This window comes from Notolepis coatsorum, assembly GCF_963971535.1.
Source record: "Notolepis coatsorum genome assembly, chromosome: 19".
Classification (NCBI taxonomy): domain Eukaryota; kingdom Metazoa; phylum Chordata; class Actinopteri; order Aulopiformes; family Paralepididae; genus Notolepis; species Notolepis coatsorum.
In genome coordinates this window covers 45,453,458-45,476,899 of record NC_140183.1, presented here as the reverse complement: position 1 = coordinate 45,476,899, position 23,442 = coordinate 45,453,458, and the positions used below count along the sequence as shown (strand labels likewise).

At 43.1% G+C, this 23,442-nt stretch overlaps 1 protein-coding gene across 1 annotated transcript in view; it reads left to right on the top strand.

Moving 5' to 3' along the window:
* The window catches only part of agmo (alkylglycerol monooxygenase), a gene marked incomplete at its 5' end in the record, with an annotated part of 95,754 nt that extends 72,666 nt beyond the window's left edge, over window positions 1–23,088 (top strand). The window contains one exon of the mRNA XM_084336000.1: window positions 22,889–23,088. Coding sequence (XP_084192126.1) covers window positions 22,889–22,969 — 81 coding nt within the window. The 3' untranslated portion in view covers window positions 22,970–23,088. The remainder of the gene's footprint in view (window positions 1–22,888) is intronic.
* Window positions 23,089–23,442: the final 354 nt, after the last annotated feature.

The window sequence follows — 23,442 nt, the reverse complement described above, 5'->3', positions numbered from 1 at the left end:
CCCTAACTCTCCCTCCCCTCTCTCTCTCTCTCTCTCTCTCTCTCTCTCTCTCTCTCTCTCTCTCTCTCTCTCTCTCTCTCTCTCTCTCTCTCTCTCTCTCTCTCTCTCTCTCTCTCTCTCTCTCTCTCTCTATCTCTCTCTCTCGCTCTCCCTTGCTCCTTGCCATCCCAGCAATTGTGAACAAGAGCAAACACTTCTGGAACCAATTAGTCCCATCTGCCTAACTAGTGCTGGCTGATGAGATTTGCACGTGAGCTGAATCGCTGCTTTTATTGTCCCTAAAGCTCCACATCTGCAGCTCTCAGGTGTTCAGGAGACCCAGGACTTTCCTACAATTTTCTCCTCTATTATTTCTCTTCTCTCGGCATGAAACAAACTCAGATTTTTTCTCCTATTAATTGCACATCCAAATCATTTTTTATTTTTTTTTTATTATTGCAAAACAAAATTATTAAAAGTCAGTACTCAACACACAATGCATAATGAAACTAACAATTAAGATGGCTAAAATGACATGCAAGCACAGAAACAGAAAGCAAAACAAATATATAATAATACTTTACCGTATACAGTGTATATCCAACGAAATTACCAATTATACCAATGTCTTATACAGGATATACCCCTAATACCTGTTATCTAAAACCCTACACACATATGCTCCAGCTCGAACCCCCCCCTCCCGGACCCCTCTTTGGATAGTACCTCCATTATCCCTCGCTCCTAACCAGACACTACCATTATAAGCTAGCTTTTATTCTCTCCACCACTTCTAACCACATTGACATTTTGGATTCATTGAGACCCAGAATTCTTGCTGTAGATATTTCTTGATAAATCACATCGAGATATGTAAGAAACCAAACTTTCCGGCACATTTTTTCCGGTTGAAACCAGCGTGATGCGATCAGCTTTTTAGCTACTGTGATACCCGATAAAACCAATCTCTTTAGCTGTGGATTTACTGCAAACTCAAAAACATCATTCAATAGTAATACAGAGGGGTGTACTGGTATATTCCAAGATACGAGTTTTGATAATTGTTGGGTCACATCTTTCCAGAATGCCTTAACTGGTGGGCAGTCCCAATACATGTGCATAAATGTCCCTTCGTCTCCATTTGTACATTGGGAGCATTTGGAGTCTTGTTTAAGACCCATTCTGTTCAGTCTTATAGGAGTCAAGTATGTCCTGTGAATATAGTTAAGATTGATTTGTTGATGGTCCGGGTTCCTTGATGTAAGTCGGACATTTGCCCATGCTCCTTGCCAATCAAAGTCACTTTCCAGGTCTGGTATATCCCTCCTCCAGACAGAGTCTAGTTGGAGGGTTTCATATGAGGACGTTAGTAATTGATGATAAAAACCTGAAACAAAACCTCTCGATGTCTCTCTTTCATAGAAGAATTTGTGGTATCTGTGGTGTTCAATTGGTATGTCTAATGGAACACCGTGAGACTTCAAACATAGCCGTAACTGTATGTAAAAAAGCCATGTGGACTTGATGAGATTAATTTTTTTGCATATTTCTCCATAACTACAAAAACCCTGGTTGTTAAAAACATCCCCTAATGAGTGTATGCCTTGCTCTTCCCATATAGGGAATCTTATAGGACGTTTTTCAATTAAGAGTGCATTGTTATTGAATAAGGGAGTGTGATTGTGCCATTTTTGTGGGTTAGGATATTTTTTTTGTGTTTCACGCCATATCCGGATCGCATGGGTAATTATGGGGCCAAATTTCCGCTCACAGTGCTTGATTGGTAGTTTAGTGTATGCTATGTCCTTCAGTCTATGTGGGGCTACTATGTTTTCTTCCAATTTTCTCCAGGATACTAATGCTTGGGGATCAAACCATGTTGTCAATGGTCTTAATGTGTACGCCTTAAAATAGTGGAAAAAATCTGGAAATGCCATGCCACCGTCTGCTTTATTTCTCTGTGCGGTGGATCTTTTTATACGTGGTGGTTTGTTATTCCAAATAAATTTGTATGTGGAGGAGTGTAATCTTTTCCAGTAACCCTCTGGAGGGGGTAACGGTAGCATTGAACTGAAGAAGTTGATTCTAGGTAGTACATCCATCTTAACTATTGATATCCTTGCCTGTACTGAGTTTTTAAGTTTTGCCCACCTGTCAAGGTCGTCTTTGATTTTGTTTTCGATTTTTGTGTAATTGTGCTTCACCGTTTGTCTTATGGTGGGGAATATTTCCACTCCCAAGCATCTAAAATGTTTTACCATAGGTATCTCACCTGGGAGGGTTATATCTTTTTTTGCAGGGGTGTTAAGTGGAAGGAAAGCCGACTTCGGCCAATTTATCTTAAATCCCGATAAATCACCAAAGTTCTCAATCAACTTGAGTAGATGAGGCAATGTGGTGTTGGGGCTTTGCATGAACAATATTACGTCGTCCGCATATAAACTAATTTTATGTTGTGTGCCCTTGATTACGATTGGTTCTATGGATTGGGATTGTCTTATATATTGTGCTAAAGGCTCTAATGATAGATCGAATAGTCCGGGACTAAGAGGGCAACCCTGTCTGGCTGAGCGTGATACCGGAACGATTTTGGAGATGATTGTACCTGTTGTAATCATGGCCGATGGGTCTTTGTATAATACTTTAATCATATCAATGAATCCTTTTCAAGCTTCAAGTTTCAAGTTTCAAGTTTCTTTTTCCTAACCCCATCCTTTCTAATACTGCCCATAGATACGACCATTCCAGCCTGTCAAAGGCTTTCATAGCATCCAGGGACAGCATCGCCTTAGGTATGGTGTCGTCCTTGTCTGCATCTAGTACGTGCAGTATTCGTCTTATGTTATCAGTGATCAGGCGACCTCTTATGAAGCCAGTTTGGTCCGGATGAACTAAAGACGTCATATGCTTTTGTAATCTGATGGCTAATACCTTAGAGTACAGTTTGATATCGGTTCCGAGGAGGCTTAAGGGTCTGTAACTACCGCACTCGGTGGGGTCTTTGTCTTTTTTGAGAAGGACTGATATGAGTGCAATATTGTCGTTTTTATGGAAGTTCCCCTCCTTGACTGAGTATAAGATCATATTTAGTAATAAGGGTCCAATTATGTCCCAACAAGAAAGGTACATTTCTGGTGGGATACCGTCTCTTCCAGGAGCCTTACCACTTTGCATTTCGGATATGGCCTTCTTGAGTTCCTCTAGTGTGATCGGTGTTTCTAACTGTTTAGCGTCATCCTCTGAAAGTTTAGGGAGAATAATTTGATTAAGATATGTGTCCATTTTGTTTTGATCGAAGGTCGTTTCTGATTTATATAAGTCGGAGTAGAATTCTTTGAATGTATCGTTTATTATTTTGGGGTCTGTTTCAAGTACTTGTTGTGCTCTAATGGTAGTTATATCTGCAAATTTTGCATTAATTCTTAATCGCATGGCTAATAGGTGACTAGGTTTAGAACCTTGGGAGTACTGCTGTTGTCTTGTGCTGCGTATTTGTATTTCCGATTGTTGTCTGTATATGGCATTGATCTCTATTTTTAGTACGTTAACTTGATTTTCTAGTCTAGTTGAGTTGTTGTATTTTAAAGAATTAAATAACGTTGAGTAAAGCGTTTCCAGTTCAGACAGTTTTGTGCATTGATTCTTGCGCATTTTGGAGGAAAAGCTATCAGTGAAATCCTTGATCATTCCCTTTACCGACATCCATATTATTCTGGGGTCTTGCACCGAGTTTGCATTCTCCCGTAGGAATACTATAATAGCTTCTTTGAGTTGTGTAATGAATTCCTTGTTATTAAGCAGCATCGAATTAAAACGCCATCTTGGGGCTCGGGAAGATAGTATACCAAATGTTCCTTTTAGGAGTAAATAACAGTGATCTGATAGTGCATTGGGTATCATTTCCACTTCATATTTATCAAATAGTCTCGGGGATGCAAAGACATAATCTATTCTGGATAATGTGTTATGTCTCGCCGATCGACAAGAGTACTTTCGGGTCGTGGGATTAAGTGAACGCCATAAGTCATTTACACCTGTAATCTTCGACCAATCCTTTAATGCTTTAGATGAATTCTTTTGTTCGCTGGAAAAGGCGAGGTAAGATTTGTCCATCCTTGGATTCCAAATGGCATTAAAATCTGCACCTATTATAAATGAGTAATTGGGAAGGTTTAACATTGCATTGGTTAGTGTAGAGAAGAAACCCTCTTCGTACAAATTTGGGGCATATACCGCTGCCAACGCTATTTTCCTGTTATTGTGTACAATCCTAGCTATAGTTATACGCCCATCTGCATCCGACCATACTCCCTTTAATTCAATATTTAACTTACGTCTAACGACTATGGCTACACCTCGAGTTCTCGTACCAAAAGAAGAGTGACTAATATTATGATATGTGTTATCCGCTAACATATCTATGTCTTCCTCTAAAATGTGCGTTTCGCTTAGTAGAGCCACGTCCACATGTTCTTTTTTCATCAGTGTGAGCACGCTTTTGCGTTTGTGTTGTTTATTTATCCCACCAGTGTTCCATATCATTATATTCAAACTAGCCATAATCTATACATGTTTTTGTGTAGTTTTTGGTAATGCTTCTGGAGTGCGAAGCTACAATAGATGTACATCCAATTATTGAGGTCCCGTTGAGAGCCGAGCTTAAAAACATATATATATACAAATAAAAATCCCCTTTTTTCCCCTCTCCCAGAGAGTCGTACAGGCCTGTGTTCCATAAACACATCCTCCGCGTATGACTCCCTCCCTTAGGCCACCGGATTGCCCAAACTGAGTTTTGTAATCCTAATCTTCCTATGCTAATTGCCATAGGATCTAACATTTTCATTCTAATTCAATAGAATGTCGCTTTTGGTCTTGCGCCTTCCCTTACTGTAATGAAATATTATGAAAAATGAAAAAAAAGAATATACCTTCATTGATATATTCATTTGAACCTTCTACTAACTTATGTAGGAAACATCAGAAAAAGGAAAAGATTGTAGAGAAACACTAACACCTTAATATGAAGAACAATGGGAAAGAACAATGTAAGATAAAAAAAAAAAAAAAAAGGAGTGAGAGCTAAAATAAAACTCAACGTGGAGAAACCACTAGAACAGAATTGAATAAATAGATAAAAGAGAAAAACAGAGACTTTTAGAGCTACATTGTGCCAATCTCTACATCAGTGGAGTGATTATTTAAATTATTAGAATAACCTTGTTGTGCTCATACGTTTAGGTGTGGCTGATTTTTTTTAAAGCCTTATTAAGGCCTGATTAAACTTCAGTCAATTGATGCTTATGCTTACACACCGGATGTTAATGTTAAAGGTTGCAGGCCTTCGTTGTAATGGTGCATTATATTCTAGAAGGTTGTAGAATACACTAGTATATACTAACAGACTGCTGTTATGTTCCAGAATGATCTTCCTACCCAGGGTTCATGACTACTAGTATTTTCGGGATATTTCTTAGTGACCCAGAGCAGTCGAGCGATGAGCCCAGAATATTCCAGATTGTTCATAGTGTCAATGATATATTCTTGTCTCCACGGAGACCAGAAGTCTGTAAATATAATGCATTACGAACCATATTATACACATTGTGCCTTGGTGTTGCCGGCATGCATAGCATCTGCTACTTTTGTTGAGCCCGGATAAAGTCATTCTAATACTGAGATACACAGAGAAAGAGAGAAATGAGTAGGCTTATCTGGTGCGAGACAGTGTTGCGTTCTGCCCTGGGGGATCTGCTCCATGTAGATTCAAGTATTCCTCTGCGTCTTTAGGCGTGCGTAATCCTTCCCTACGGCCGTCTTTACCCACGATCGATAATAGTGCCGGGTATATTAGCCTTGGTCTGAGGCCACACTTGAACAATTTCTGCATCACCTCCTTGTAGGGGAAACGCTGAGCGATGGCCTCTTTGCAAAGATCCTCATAGATAAATATTGAATTTTCACCATGTTTCAGCTTTCCCCTTTGGTTGCGTGCAACTCTGATGATGTCATCTCTTATTGCCGTCTTGCGCAGAGTAACAATGATGACTCTTGGACCGTTGCCTCTTTGTTCTCGAGTACCGATTCTGTAACATTGGTCCACTATCGGCTCTGTGGTTAGAATGTTGTTACCCAAAATCTCTGATAACACTGTTGGAAACTTGTCGTCTGTGCAATTGACTGATTCATCAAGTCCTACAATGCGGATGTTATTTCGCCTGTAGTAGCGTTGGGTTTCGAGTAGCCTCTCCATCGCTTCATCTTTAACTTCTTGTATTTTTATCCGACATGCCTCCTCCACCTTTTTTATCTCCTTCGTTACCTCTGTCAAACCATCGTTGACGTTATTCTCGTTCTCTTTGACTGCCCGTGTAATTTCTGTCACCGTATTCTCCACTGTCGTGATTTGCACGGACTGTACAGCGACCGCTTCCATAACTTCTTCGAATTTAGCATCGATGTGTGCGACGTGTACTTTGAAAGCTACCATCTGTTCCTTAATCAGATCCTTAATCAGGCTAGTCAGAGAGTTGAAGTCGGGTTGTGTAATTACACTGCCAGTGTCAGTTGATATTGCAGGTGCAGTGATGGGGCCGATGGATTTGTTGGCTATTATCTTCTCAATATCCTCTGCTTTGTCCTTCACGCTACTTTTTCCTGTCGTTCCCGTTATGTTGTCCTCTATTGTCTCCCTCTCGGAGCCAGTCGCCGATGGACCCGGTATATTCTCCGTTATATTCCAGCAGCGGGTCTGCCGACGCGTCACCTGTTGTTTCCTTGGATCGTGTCTCAATCGGCGCCGTTGGATTTGCTGCTTCGTGTTTCTTTCTACCCTTTTTCTCATCCTTACCCCCCATGTTGAGTCTTTATGTCTTTTGATATAGTTAGTAGAAGTTCCTATTAATACATACGATGTGGTTTAATCTCATTGGTATTTGTTAAAATAATGTTTTTGAACGAAAATAACGGTGACGGGAGCGGAGCTGTTACCAAATGCGTGCGCTACATATTGTAGCTAAACCGGAAGTCAAATCAGGTTTTTCTGTAAGCGAGCGCAGGTTTGATTTACGGCCTCCATGCTACGTGGCCTTGTTGCACCAACAGCGCCGGCGTTTTTTACACGCACCGGGCCTTCGAGTGAATCACCGGGCCTCATTTCAAGCGTCGGTACCGTATGTCTGAGCTGAGTAAATGTGACGCTCAGGTGGGGCTCATTGAAACACCCGCTAGCGGTTTTCATGGAAGAGTTCTTGGCTTTCTGTGTCTTTCTTGCCCGGCGCTATGTCAAAAGGAGGAGAGGGAGAAAGGGGGGAAAAAGGAAGAAAAGAAAAATGTTCCCTCGAAACTACAAGGAACATTAATGATATATGGCCCTGACGTGCGAGGTGAACGGCCAGCTCTTTGTTGCAGGAGGGACGTGTTTTGAAGTCGCGCCAAATCAATTAACAGTCACTCGAAAAACGTGGAGTGGGGGGAAATTCACATTTAATTGTATTCAGGCTCATGCGATTGTACATGAAAAAAGGACTGCAACAAAAAAAATGGGTGGGTTTGTGGCCCTTAAAGCCCGGTGGTGTGATATACAGCACCCTTAAAGCTCACAGCGGTATTTATAGTGGCTCTGGAGATTTCCCTTGTAAAGCTGCAGGCTTGACCTGTAAACCAGGGCTGCCTCTCGCTCCCAGCCGCCCACGCTACCCACACCCAGCGCCTGTGTGGCACACATGGAGACCACGCTCAGTGCTGCAGACTGGCTGATCGAGGAGAACGTGTGTGTGTATGTGGTGTGTTTGTGTGCGTGTGAATGGGGTGGTATGTGTGTGTGTGTGTGTGTGTGTGTGTGTGTGTGTGTGTGTGTGTGTGTGTGTGTGTGTGTGTGTATGTGTGTGTGTGTGTGTGTGTGAGTGAATGGGGATGGTGTGTGTGCGTGTGCATGTGTGCATGTGTTCGTGCATACATATTGGTGTGTGTACATGTGTGCACACCTACCTGTGTGTGTATTTGCACATGTGCTTGTCTGTGTGTGTGTGTGTGTGTGTGTGTGTGTGTGTGTGTGTGTGTGTGTGTGTGTGTGTGTGTGTGTGTGTGTGTGTGTGTGTGTGTGTGTGTGTGTGTGTGTGTGTGTGTGTGTGTGTGTGTGTGTGTGTGTGTGTGTGTGTGTGTGTGTGTGTGTGTGTGTGTGTGTGTGTGTGTGTGTGTGTGTGTGTGTGTGTGTGTGTGTGTGTGTGTGTGCGTGCGTGCGTGCGTGCGTGCGTGCGTGCGTGCGTGCGTGCGTGCGTGCGTGCGTGTGTGTATAATATGATGTCACATGTGTTGTGTTGCTGTTCGGGCCTCTCGTCTGCCTGAAGGCAAAGAGAAACGTGCTGCAAAGCAGAAGCCAGTCTCTGCCTGTCCCACAGTAATTAAGTAGCTACCCCCCACCCTGACTAGTGAGGTCATGGTCATTTAAGAGGCAAGCTCATAAAAATACACCTGTCTTTGGTTGAGACAGAGAGGGAGGGGGAGGGAGAGAGAGAGATTCTGAAAGTATCAACCTTTGCTGTGGAGAATGAATCTGTTAACTTACAATGTGTTATTTTGTAGTATCCAGAGCCGTCTGGGAGAAATGCGAGGCCCTGTGCGAAATGTTTTTATTACATTACTTATTTTTGCCTTACATTTCCAAAAGATATTAAATCAGGTTGTCGTCTCCAATCAGGAAGAAATTGTATATATATAAACACACATTTTACACACAACACGTTTGATTATTATAATGAAGCCTTGACACGATATGAGTTTTTATAGTAATGCTTGTTGTTTATTACAACATCACACAAAACAAATTCCCCATCTCACAACACATTGCCAAAACCCAAATATAGGCAAAATAATAACAGCCAGGGGGGGGGGGGGGGGGTTGATATGTGCCTCTGGGCAGGGAACACACTGGGAAACCCCGGTTACGTATGTAGCCTATAGGCCTACTTGCACTTCATAGAATTGACAACAATAACAATAAGCACTCAGATGTTACTCACAGATAACAGCAGATAATTATGTGAGGATTTTCCTCCTGGCTTTCCTTGCAGCAAATTCTGAAATGATGTCTTGATAATCCAGAGTAGATACAACGTCCTTTTCTATCGCGAGGATGGAAAGTCCACACAGTCTCGCATGGGACATTGTAGTGCGCAAATAGTTCTTTATCAATTAAAAAAAATAAGCTGCGCTCCCCAGATGCAACTGTGACGGGGATTGTCAGTAAAATCCGAAGGGCAACTTCGCAGTTAGGGAAGGTCCCGTTCCTCTTCTTGGCTTCCTCGGGCACCGTTACGCACAATAAGTGCAGCTAAGTGAACAGGTCCTCTCCGTTTATGTCGTTAGACTTTCCATCTGTCAGAGATGCGCTCAAAGCCTCACACTTTATCTTCAGTTCAGTGTCATCTATCTCTTTCAGTTTGGATAGGTTCAAAAGAAATGCAAATGTGTCCTCGAATTGTTGCAGTTGCTTAAATCTGGAGTTTAATGCTGCGAGGGCCTGTTCCCCGCCCAGAGGCACATATCTCAAACCCCCCCCCCCCCCCTGGCTGATCCACTATTTTGAGGAAATATTCGAATACTCAAATACCCGCTCTGCGGATAGTGGGATATTGTGTGCGTCCTCCTCCTTAGGGGTCGCGGCAGCCTCGCCCTCCTCCTCATCTTCACTGCTCGTCGTTGTGACCATCGTTGTCACCTGGAGCTGTGCAGCCCTGCTTGTGCTGCTGCATAGCTTCCCCTGCCTTTTCGGTTGTCCCGACGCGAGGCCCCGCGGCTGCTTCTGACGCGGTCGGGCCGCTGATTTTTGTGATGAATTTATCAAATTAACCTCTCAGCGAGGTATTGAACACTTCTTTTTTCTTTGCTTTTTTTCTTTGTTCATCCCCTGAGGCAAATTTCCTCCATTTATCTCGTTCTCTCGACATTGTGTTTCAAAATTCTAATTACCACCACTCTGCCACACACTGACACACACCACATCCACCTTACACCTGACCACCACCCCACGTGCCAATGCGCTTGATAGATGACACAGTCACGCTGTCACATATAGTGAGGCAGTTTATATGCATATTACTATTCTACAAACGTGTCTAATGTGAAATATATAAGCATGTAAGCAAAACTAGATTTTAGGTCTGCGATGGAAAGTGATTGTTAACATTCTATTTATTTGTATAAAAAGCAAATAATAATAATAATATTATAATTTTAAATTTGTTTAGGCCTCCTAGGTGCGAGGCCCTGTGCGACCGCACCTTTCGCACGCCCCTAGTGGCGGCTCTGGTAGTATCATGGTAGTAAGTTGCTTTATAGATTTGACACTAGCTGTGTGATGATGAAGTGTGAAACCTGAGAAACAGGTCTAAATCCACATAATATTCCAGAATATAAAGTGTCATGTCGGCTGTATTTTGAGTTTTTCCAGCTTTCACCTCCTTCCCCCTGCCTGTGTTTTCCAAGTCTCCAAGATTATCTCTCCGTCGGCCAACTTTTCGAGGGAAAGAAAAATACCACAGCCGCCAAAAAGACTGAGAGGTCAGAACAATATTATCAAGTTCACGCCAAGTGCTAAAACCTCACCTCGGGTGCCTGGCAACCTTATCTTCAGCGCAGCACCTGACTGGCATGAAAAAAAACACCACTCCGCCTTCCCAACAGTTCCAGCCATTGTCAGAGCACCGATCCTGAATGGACAGATAAGAGAGCTATCAGCGAGAGGCCGCTGTTATCTGAGGACGCTGTTTCCACTCGCCAGATCTCAGGTGCGAGAGGTTAGCAGCCTTTCCCCTCGGCCAGGAATGCATGGCAGCGAGGAGGCACTATCGAGGTCAACGGGATCATCTGGGGCTATATGGAAACTCTGCAGGGATGACATCATCTGAAAGCTCGCAGGGATGGAAAAGGAAAGGAAATCTCCTCTTAGGAGTGAAAAACTGAGCCGTTCTGAAGGAGAAGTGCCGGGGTTAGGTCAGTTCTGTTGGAGCAGACGGCGTTGGCGGTTGCTCGACTGTACACAGCGTGAAATCTTAGCGCTGCGTGTGCAGGGGACCACGTCAGTCAAAGAGTAAGCACTTGGTTTATGTTGTCAAACGGCGTGCCAGGTAAAACTATGGAAATCTGCTGGCAATTGGTCTCCAGGGAATTCTCAAGCAGCCGTTTGGTTTGGTTTTCTCATACTTTTACTTCTGAGGCCAATGTTGATTTTCTCGCTTAAATGATTTGCTCGTTCCTAATTGCAGTATAATTCATGGCTGGGTGTTTGTTCTTGAACTGACAAACTCTGTGACTCTCTTTTCTGAATACATGGGAATCAGATTTCTGGCAACTCGTAATGCTCGCGAAAAAAGATGTCTGCTCAGTTTTATAAATTATCACGTCTTTTATAATGCTTAGCTATGCATAACAAATCACAAAGACTGAGGGTAAAATCCCACTGTATAAGAACATAGTATATTCATTTGACACAGTTTAGTGTAGGGGGAGTGCCTCTCTCTTTCTCCCACCCTCTCCTTTCTTTCTCTAGATTTGTATGTGCACACAATCACACGCTCCTTTATCTGATTATTTCATAACATTTTCACAATGTCGTATCATAGCCAGGGAGGCCATGGCGCTGTGCCGAAATTAGGTCACTAATTGGAAACAGACAGGCAGACAGACAGACAGACAGACAGACAGACAGACAGACAGACAGACAGACAGACAGACAGACAGACAGACAGACAGACAGACAGACAGATACTGTAGATAGATACTGTAGATAGATACTGTGGATAGATAGACAGACAGACAGACACTGTAGATAGATACTGTAGATATATACTGTACTGTAGACAGATGGATAGATAGATAGATAGATATAGAGAAAGACAGACAGACAGACAGACAGACAGACAGACAGACAGACAGACAGACAGACAGACAGACAGACAGACAGACAGACATACAGACAGACAGACAGACAGACAGACAGACAGACAGACAGACAGACAGACAGACAGACCTCAATGTCCTCAGCAACTGTCTTCATATCAGCATCTACCTTTGTGTATCTTGGGCTCCCAGCCCTGGACAATAAGAAGAAGAGGATGAGGAAACTAAACAACAGACAGACAGACAGACAGACAGACAGACAGACAGACAGACAGACAGACAGACAGACAGACAGACAGACAGACAGACAGACAGACAGACAGACAGACAGACAGACAGACAGACAGACAGACAGACAGACAGACAGACAGACAGACAGACAGACAGACAGACAGACAGACAGACAGACAGACAGACAGACAGACAGACAGACAGACAGACAGACAGACAGACAGACAGACAGACAGACAGACAGACAGACAGACAGACAGACAGACAGACAGACAGACAGACAGACAGACAGACAGACAGACAGACAGACAGACAGACAGACAGACAGACAGACAGACAGACAGACAGACAGACAGACAGACAGACAGACAGACAGACAGACAGACAGACAGACAGACAGACAGACAGACAGACAGACAGACAGACAGACAGACAGACAGACAGACAGACAGACAGACAGACAGACAGACAGACAGACAGACAGACAGACAGACAGACAGACAGACAGACAGACAGACAGACAGACAGACAGACAGACAGACAGACAGACAGACAGACAGACAGACAGACAGACAGACAGACAGACAGACAGACAGACAGACAGACAGACAGACAGACAGACAGACAGACAGACAGACAGACAGACAGACAGACAGACAGACAGACAGACAGACAGACAGACAGACAGACAGACAGACAGACAGACAGACAGACAGACAGACAGACAGACAGACAGACAGACAGACAGACAGACAGACAGACAGACAGACAGACAGACAGACAGACAGACAGACAGACAGACAGACAGACAGACAGACAGACAGACAGACAGACAGACAGACAGACAGACAGACAGACAGACAGACAGACAGACAGACAGACAGACAGACAGACAGACAGACAGACAGACAGACAGACAGATCTCAATGGGCCTCATTCATGAAGCGATATAAGAACAGATTTCGTTCTTAACCGGTTAACCTGCAATGAGTCTCCTGGCCATTTTAGTTGTAGTTTTTGAGGACTGCATACTTTTTTTGCAAACCAAAACAACATACTTATAGCACATGCATTAGCCTGGTTTATTTTGAAAGATGACATTCTGAAGTTTCTGATTCCAGAATTTTTTTTCACTTTTAGTGGTAATGTAATAGAGTAACATACCGTGGTCTGAACTTGAGTTGTAGAAACACTTGTTACTCAAGTTTTTCTGTAGTAGTTAGTAGTCCAGAGGTAGTATTTCCCCAGAAGGTGGTATGGCTTACAAATCCAGACAGACCCATAGCCTGAAGCCTTATGTAGTACATGTCCAAAGATCCATTCAGAAATGAGTGATAAGGAGTGATGTTGTGTACAAAAGAAAAACTCAGTTTTCTCATAGACTTCAATTCGTTCAATCGTTTTTTTTTGTTTTTCAGATTCATACATCCTCACGTGAGGTATCATTGGAAAGCCACACTCATTGGCTACAACCCTCGGGAGTGGTATTTTGCGCAATACCGTGTACTTCAAAATACCGGCATGTAACTTGAGAACCGCTGAACGGATTTTGTCGGATTTTGTCGCTATCGACAGGCAACAAATAAGCCTTCAATTCGATATATATATTGTATTACAAAATATGCACATCCGAGCCACTAGGGGTCGCCAAAGTGCCGGTGGGCAAATCATCCTAAAAACATCCCACATGTGGGAAGGCGCATGCTAAGAGGTTTTAACTAGCATTTCCTCTTATTTTGTTCTTACCTGGGATTCTTGTTTTCTTATTGTTGCTTTTCTCTCAGGCAAGACCAAATTCTCGAGAATTTGTAGAGAGCACTCTTACCCAGATAAGAAACATTTAAAAAAGCCTACCATTATAATAATACATCAGATTTATATAGCGCTTTTCCTAATGTTCAAAGACACTTTACAAAACAAACAATATAATACAATACAGTTTTAGTAGATACAATAAAAAAATATATATAAAAAGGTGAGAGCGGAAGGAGTTCATGGGTTGAAAGCAAACCATTGGTCAATTGCCCCCAAATACCCCCACATACGACTTTATAAACCCAGAACTTTTCAATAATAATAATAATTATTATAACTTCTAATAAAAATGGATTATATATTGCTGTTAGAACAGTTAGATGCTGGCTGCCCAGGCCGTACGCATAGAATGCATATTTACAACCTCTCCTCTCCTCTCCTCTCCTCCCCTCTCTCCTCTCCTCTCCTCTCCTCTCCTCTCCTCTCCTCTCCTCTCCTCTCCTCTCCTCTCCTCTCCTCTCCTCTCCTCTCCTCTCCTCTCCTCTCCTCTCCTCTCCTCTCCTCTCTTCTCTGCTCCATATACAAGTTCTGAGCGCACTCAGGGTTTTAGCCACAGGGACCTTTCAGAGAGAGATGACAGGTGACAGATCCAGTATTTCAGAACCTACTGCGCGATTGGTTCTTGACAAGCACGCAGTCGTTCAGTATTGACAAAGCCTACTTTGCTGGAACGATTTATTTTGCACTATACAGTACATACAAGTACAAGTATACGTCTTTATTTGTTATCAGATTAACACACACACATGCGATGAGCGACCCACAGGAACACACACACACATGCACTTAGTCGCGAGTCATGAGACGTGTGTGTGTGTGTGTCATTTTGAGATCAGTCGCAAATCTATTATATCTATTATTAGGAGGTAGCGGGCGTGTCTGTATGCAAATTAATTTGAGCGCGAACACGCATTTTTGTTTAAGAATGAGTGGGATTCATCATGCAAGACACCTGGGTAAGCACAGATTTGGACGTTAACACTTTCCGTGCCGGAGGTCGGGTGCCCCAGAACCCTGTTGCGTGCCAGCGCCCACTTCAATGATAGAGCTCTCATATTTGTGAACGCATAAACTACATCTTAAATTATGGCTATGTGTATAATATGGCCGTCGCTTATCAATGACTTGTTTGTAGTCAACATTGTCGAAACGGATTGTTTTTTAATCGGTTCATTTCCGTTTTATACCATTTTGAAAAACTCTTGTTTTTTGAAAGTTTCAGGAAAATATTAACACTATGATCGCCGGGGACGAGTTAAGACGTCATTCCTAGCCATGCTCATTCTGCCGAAGACGCCGTAACTCGTCTTTGATGTCAATATTTCAAAAATCTGTCATCGAAATCATATTTCCCCTCCGGAGCCCTGAGACACACTGCAAAGCTCCACTCAACTCTCTAGCGGTTCAAGGGCGCCATCTGGTGGCCGATCGGCAGATCGCCAACCGGAAATGAGCCTTTGAACCGGTAGTGCTCATCCATATGTGGTCCGGGCACTCGCTATCGTTAGAGAGACTCCGTCTTGACAAAGTGAACATCGATCGGTGCAAATAACTCGAAAAAACAACATGATTTGGACGTATATACTATTATACAACCTGGAAATGGATCGGGCATTTCTCCATCCCATAATAGAAAAAATTCTGTTCCACGCTCATCTGCCAGCGGCGCGAGGAAGCCACGGTAAGATTCAGCGTTCTATTCTAACGTGTTCCATATAAACTGCTATGATGAACATATGACCCACTCTGGATGAATCATCTAACGCTGCCCACGGAATTATAAACGATCCCCCGCCCATCCGGTCATCATCAGATGATATGTAGTAACTCCTAGAAGCACATCCAGTTGACATTTTTTATCTCGCACAGATTCCTACCAAACTGTATTTGATCATCAATATAATGCATTTAGGGCTATAAATCACGTTCTGAAGAAAGCTGCAGAAAACGATAAAAACATACTTATACTTTAGACCATATTTTAGTATGAATATGTGAATGAAAAAGTTTAACGTTGCTACACCCTGAACAATACATATAGGACATTGAATGGGCCATAATAATGGCAATTTAGCAATAGAATTTAAAAAGTTATAGCCCTGCAAAGAAGGGGAACTTCTCCATAGACAAATAGAGATGGCGAGGGATAGTCAATTATGAATTTAACCCATGGCGATCAAAGTGTTAAGATTCTGTGATAAACGCCCTTTACTGGAATATTCTGGAATACACAAAAAACTGTGTAATTTTTCGGCCTATTTATGAATAGTTTTCAAATAAACGCTAGATTATCGATAGTATATGTGTACTTATGCACGCTATAGAAGCAGGCTGAAAAATCGATTATCTTATTTCCTGATCGCACACACACACACACGCACACACACACATAGGGCACACGTTGATATCTCTGTGAAAAAAGCTCTGATTATCCTAAGACTGGTCAAATAGATTCCTTACCTCAGATCAGATGTTCTCCAAAAAGATTATTCCAATTCCTGATCGCCATTCCAAATATCGATCGCGTTTATTGATCCAACGCTGGGTGGTCGAAACACTGATTCCACGCTGTTCTGAGGCTCCACAATGAATCCGATCGTCTCGGGTGACTTGCCTGAGAAGTAAAATGTGGAAGCAGGATTTCCCCCCCCCCCCCATGCGTTTCATTCAATCCATTCCAAAGGGGTGCAGTACCACAGGGGTGCAGTACCACAGGGAGAGACGATAGGGGGCGGTATTTTCCCAATGGAGCTCAGAGAGAGTTTGCAGTGGTAACGTGAGGCTAGATTGATGAAATATGAATTCAAATCGCTAATAAAAAAAACGAGATCTCTCGTCATTGGCACTGAACGGTCGGCATGAACAAACGAGATATCTCGTCGTTGGCACTCAAAGTGTTAAGAATGGCTTGATGAATGTGGCGGTGGCGTTTCTTATTGTTCTCTTAACAGACAGGTAAGCAAGAATATAAGAAAAATAATAAGAGAGTATTGTTGAATGAGGCCCAATGACCTCTGTCTTCATATCAGCATCTACCTGTGTGTATCTTGGGCTTCCAGCCCTGGACAATAAGAAGAAGAGGATGAGGAAACTAAACAACAAGTGGATGTGGAAGGACGGAAGGAGGGAGGATAGGGGAAGGCTACTTCTCTCACAGGCCCGTTGGGACTCATCCATCTACACTCCTTCTCAGAGGAATCATCCCATTGAACTGATTACCAGCAGACACAGACATCCACTGCTCTGCCTTTGTTCTTGTTGCACCGTCAACGAACAGCAGGGGCTTGATATCGCGAGGCTGAACCCCCTCTCCATCTTCTTTTTTATATTCATCCCCCTGTTTCTGGACTTGGGCCCGCTACTATCCCGACTTCCAACTTTCCACCGACTCTCTCCGCGGAGTAAGCTGCCACTGGGGCCACCCAGGGAATTATGGGTATTAGCGAGGTGTAGACTTCTCATATTGAGGCTGGGCTAATGCCAAACCCGTCTGGGCCTAAAAGTGAAGTATAAGAAGATATATGAAAAGGCATGCTTTTCATTCTCTTTTCTCACTGACTCCAGAGCAGTCCGTACCGCAAGTAAGAGGCACAACGGTGTGGCCGAGTCTACCTCGAATCTGACTCTGGGTCGGGACCCAAAAACTAGGCCACGGACCTTCCTCTTGTGGTTCCCCTCATTACCATATGTTTATGATACCTTTCAGGGAGCCTGGGGGGGGATCTCATTTGAGTCCCCTGACTTGAAGAGTTATCTCTATCTAGCTTTATCTATCAGATACAGTGAGCCACTGTGAACACCAGATGTGGGGGGGGGGGGGAGGACTCTCATGGTTGCCGTATCATTCCTCTGTATTATTTCAAATTGGCATATCATTAGGCTCCCTTATATTTTGATACGCTTTTCTTTACTGCTCTAGCGCCGTGCATTTTTCATGTGCGACTGGATGTGTGTGCGTAGGAGTGTGCGGGGGATATTTCTCATGGCTTTCCGCTACAGAGCAGGCACCAGACCAGTGCTCTCTGGTGAGTCGTTAACCTGCCTCTGCATATCCTTCCTCTGTGTCTGCTGCTCAGAACAACCTGAACACAGAGACTATACATGTACCGGTATGTCTGCTTCTAATGAAGAGACAGGAACTGTGTGTGTGTGTGTGTGCGTGTGTGTGCGTGCACGCATGTGTTTGTTGTAGGGCTGGGCAGACTTATCATACTATACCAGGTCACTATACTGTATATCAATACATTGAGTTTTATCATACTACTGTACATCAGGGCACTATACTGTACATCAATACATTGAGTTGTATAATACTATGCCAGGTCACTATACTGTATATCAATACATTGAGTTGTATCATACTACATCAGGTCACTATACTGTACATCAATACATTTTTTTTTTTTTTTTTTTTTTCTTTTTTTTTTTTTTCTCCGATTTTCTCCCATCCCAATGTTAGTCGTTATGCCAATTCCCAATCCCCTTCCTGGTCGCTGCGCACTTACCCCCCACAGTCGGTCTGGGAGAGTGGAGGCTATCACGTGCTTCCTCCGACACACGTCCAGCCAATCAACCGCTTCTTTTCACCTGGCAGCGCGGATTCTCATTGAGAGGGCGTAGCGTGTGGAAGGATCACACTATCCCACTCAAGTCCTAGCCGCGCTTAGCAGGCGCCCCGACCGAACTGTAGGAGTCGCTGTTTACAACGACCCGGACCCACCCCACCAGCTTCTCCCACCCTCTAATACTGCCAATTGTATTAGTGTGAACGGCCAGCCAAGCTGGTGACAACCCCGGAGCTGTGAGCTGGATTCGAACAGGCGAATCTAGCCGCTCCGGGGTTTGGTGACGAACGCAATCTCCGTTACGCCACCTGACCGCCCTCACAATACATTGAGTTTTATCATACTACTGTACATCAGGCCACTATACTGTACATCAATACATTGAGTTGTATCATACTACTGTACATCAGGTCACTATACTGTACATCAATACATTGAGTTTTATCATACTACATCAGGTCACTATACTGTACATCAATACATTGAGTTGTATCATACTACATCAGGTCGCTATACTGTACATCAATACATTGAGTTTTATCATACTACTGTACATCAGGTCACTATACTGTACATCAATACATTGAGTTGTATCATACTACATCAGGTCACTATACTGTACATCAATACATTGAGTTATCATACTACATCAGGACGCTATACTGTACAATCAATACATTGAGTTTTGAGTTTTATTTGAAAGAAAGTCAATTTAAAATGTTATTTTATTGGTAACTCCCTTGTACAGTATCATGCAGTCTATTATGATGAATTGATCAGTTAAATTATTTAATGTGATCTTTCATGTCTAAGCAGATATTGTAGATTTACATCGATATCAATGAAAGTCCTTCATATTATCATACACCCCCCCAGTCCTATTGTGTGTCTATGTGTCTGTGTGTGTTTGGCGTCAGGGCCCTGCTATACAGATGTGTGAGTATCACGTGTTTATACAGTCAGTGTGTGATATTAGCCTGTATGTACTGGACTGGCTGCCATATGGGCTGGAAACATCCCATTACAAGTCATACATCACAGGCCTGACAGCAGTCATTCTACCCTGTTTTTGTTTCAATCATGCCTGCAGCTGGCTCAGAGAGCGGGCACTGCCACGTTAACCCGCTGTAGACTGGAAGGGTGTCCCGACTGTAGGGAGTGGCTGAGGTTGAAAACAAACGCACCCTGTGGCGTCATGTGAATTCTTTAGGCAGTGTCTATATTTGGTGTAGATTTTATCATGGTGTTCCACTCAGTGTTCCCCTGCTAACTACATGTCTACAAGATCATGGAAGAAATATATGTCACACTGCCCTACAACTGTGTGATTAGTGAAACAGAAAACAATTATTGGTCCAATACATCTCCACTGTCTCCTTTGGAGATGTACTGGAGTAGATAGTAGATACTATACTGATTATATACCCTCTACTTGTAGAGTCCTTTTCTCTGTTTTACTACTTGTGTAGTTACTGCTGTTTGCCTTGGTAGGGCAGCATATAATATCCTTGCAACAAGAGGTTTTGGCTCAATAACAGGCATTTTACAAGCTTGAATTTGGCTTTCAGGAAATTTGATTATCACAATTGAATCAAAAACCTTGCTTCTGCGGATGCTTTCGATCCGCCCGTCTCTGATCATCTGATCGAAACAGCCCTAAACCCAAAATGGGGAAATCCATGCGGTCGAATCTTTCCTGTTGGTGCCCCTAATGAAGAGCCCCCTCTCTCCAGATCAAAACATAGTGAGTGTGAGGCGATTTGTTGAGATGCCTACTTTTGGAAGCCAGTGTTCTCTGGTTATGCCGCTTATTTGCAGACGATCAAACCCTGCTTCTATCCACTATGTAATCTGTCCCATATGCCTTTCCTTCAGCACAGTCCATTGAAATGTAACGCAGTGCGCGGCCGACATGGAGAGAGATGAGAGCAGGAGGAGAAATCGGAGGGGGCCCTCTCCTCTCTCCCTAACATGCGGCTTTGATAGAAACGTCTGTCAGGTCTTGGTCGGTCGGAGTGGAGTGTGATTTGCGAGGCCCCCCCCCCCCCCCCCCCCCCTCCCGGGAGGCTTTGCTCGCTCCAGCCCAGTCCGTCTCAGAGATGGGCACGGTGCAGCGCCGGGTCTGTCCAGAGAAACACGCAGAGACCAGTTTGCACTAGAGACTTTGGTCCTGCTTACCCCCTTCCTCCCCCTCCTCCCTTCCTTCTGTCACTTTTTTCCCCTCATTCTCTCCATCTTCTCCTCCTCTCTGTGGGGAACCTGTTGCCAGGACAGGTAGTGAGAGGAGGAACAGAGGAGAGGTGGGGGGGTGGGGGTGGCATTCCAGTCCCTGTTATGCACTCTCTCCCGCTTTCTCTCTTACTCTCTCCTGTATTTGCCCCCCCTCTCTCTCTCTCTCTCTCTCTCTCTCTCTCTCTCTCTCTCTCTCTCTCTCTCTCTCTCTCTCTCTCTCTCTCTCTCTCTCTCTCTCTCTCTCTCTCAATATCCCTCTCTTTCTCTCTCTACTACCCCCCCCCCCCTCTCTCACTCTCTCTCTCACAACCTCCACCCCTCTCTCTCTCTCTGTCTCAGAGGAAAACAGCTGCAGCGTCCAGGAGGAAAAGGTTTATTTTTTTCCCATCAGGCTTTGTGCCTGTGATGGACAGGGGTCTGGTTTTGGCTCTCATAGCGAAGTAGGATGCAGTTTATGGCCCAGAACACAGTCGGGGGTGGAGGGTAGGACCGTTTCTGGTGGAACACGCCCCCCCCCCCCTAATCCTCCCCCTGTGGTGGTGACCCTGTGACCCCCACGTGAGAGCATCATGGGAGACGACTTTGCCCCCAACACTCCTTAACCTCTCGAAACCCTCTCTCCTCTGTCATGGTGCGTCTGGCCGGCTTCTAGAGGCTTCCACTGTTTTCTTTCAATTAGGGATTCACTTTCACTGTTCTCCTTTGCGTCCGCCGGCCGTAAATTATATTCACCCTTTTTTTTCTCTCTTCTTTCCATACAAGCCTCTCGCCGTAGCACGTCTGGGTTATTGTGCAGCATAATTATTACCTGATATGAGAGCGGGGAAACAGCTGTCATGTTCTGAGGGGGGAGAAAAGGAAAGCAAAACATCTCCTCAATGTCTTTGTCTAAAGATCTCTATTCATTTAGTCTCCACAGCTGCTGTGTTGTAGTTCAAAATCTCTGGTGTCACTGTGTAACTAAATACAAAATACACAAGTACAGTATAAAACCCCTGTAGCAGAGTACAATATACACATATACACTACAGTATAAAACCCCTGTAGCAGATAGTACAATATACACATATACACTACAGTATAACAGCCCTGTAGCAGATAGTACAATATACACATATACACTACAGTATAACAGCCCTGTAGCAGATAGTACAATATACATATACACTACAGTATAACAGCCCTGTAGCAGATAGTACAATATACACATATACACTACAGTATAACAGCCCTGTAGCAGATAGTACAATATACATATACACTACAGTATAACAGCCCTGTAGCAGATAGTACAATATATACATATACACTACAGTATAACAGCCCTGTAGCAGATAGTACAATATACACATATACACTACAGTATAACAGCCCTGTAGCAGATAGTACAATATATACATATACACTACAATATAACAGCCCTGTAGCAGATAGTACAATATACATGTATATACTACAGTATAAAACCTACAGAGTATAATATACATGTATACACTACAGTATAAAACCTACAGAGTATAATATACATGTATACACTACGCAGTGGTTCCCAAAGTGGGGGTAGGGGTCGCGAGCAGCTGCGGGGGGGTCGCAAGATGATTTCCAGAATGTATTCATTTCATATAAAAATATATATATAATATTATAAAAAAAATTATACCACCTCCTATAATAGTGGGGGTCGCGGCTCTCTGACACCGTTATTTCGGGGGTCGCGGCCTGAAAACTTTGGGAACCCGTGCACTATAGTATAAAATCTACAGAGTATAATATACATAATATACACTACAGTATAAAATCTACAGAGTATAATATACATAATATACACTACAGTATAAAATCTACAGAGTATAATATACATAATATACACTACAGTATACAACCTACAGAGTATAATATACATAATATACACTACAGTATAAAACCTACAGAGTATAATATACATAATATACACTACATTATAAAACCTACAGAGTATAATATACACTACAGTATAAAATCTACAGAGTATAATATACATGTATACACTACAGTATAAAACCTACAGAGTATAATATACATAATATACACTACAGTATAAAACCTACAGAGTATAATATACATAATATACACTACAGTATAAAATCTACAGAGTAGCACACACACTAACTTGTGTGTATTTCTTCCAGGCCTTTGTCTCCCTCTCCCTGCTGTACTGGGTTGTGCAGACCTTCTCCCAACTGGCCACCGTCAAGAGCAAGTCAGTCTGAGGCAGCTCTCCATGCACCTGACTGAGCGCTGGGGAGTCTAGCTTTAATATAGGAGGTACATGTACAGTAATGTCACCATACCATAATGTGTTAGAAGCATATATTTTATAAATGTGTTTATTTGCTAAATATTTGTATTTACAAACTTTATAAAATGTATAGACAATTAAACATAAACACCCCCCCCCCCCAGCTCATTGGTATGTGTCTGTTGATCTTTTCATGGTGTTGTGCTCCATTTGTTTATGGTTGGAGGTGTTTTATTTACAATTTGTCTTGTATGAACTACGACTCACAAAGACCATTTACAATGACATAATAGCTAATATACTTACAAATGTACTCTTAAGACAGCTACATTACGATGTGAGTGGCCATGTTGAAATGACGTCAAATGACACTGATGCTGAGACTGAATGAAATGTTTATCTTTACTTTGCAACAAATACCTCCCAGACCTCTCATAAACGGAA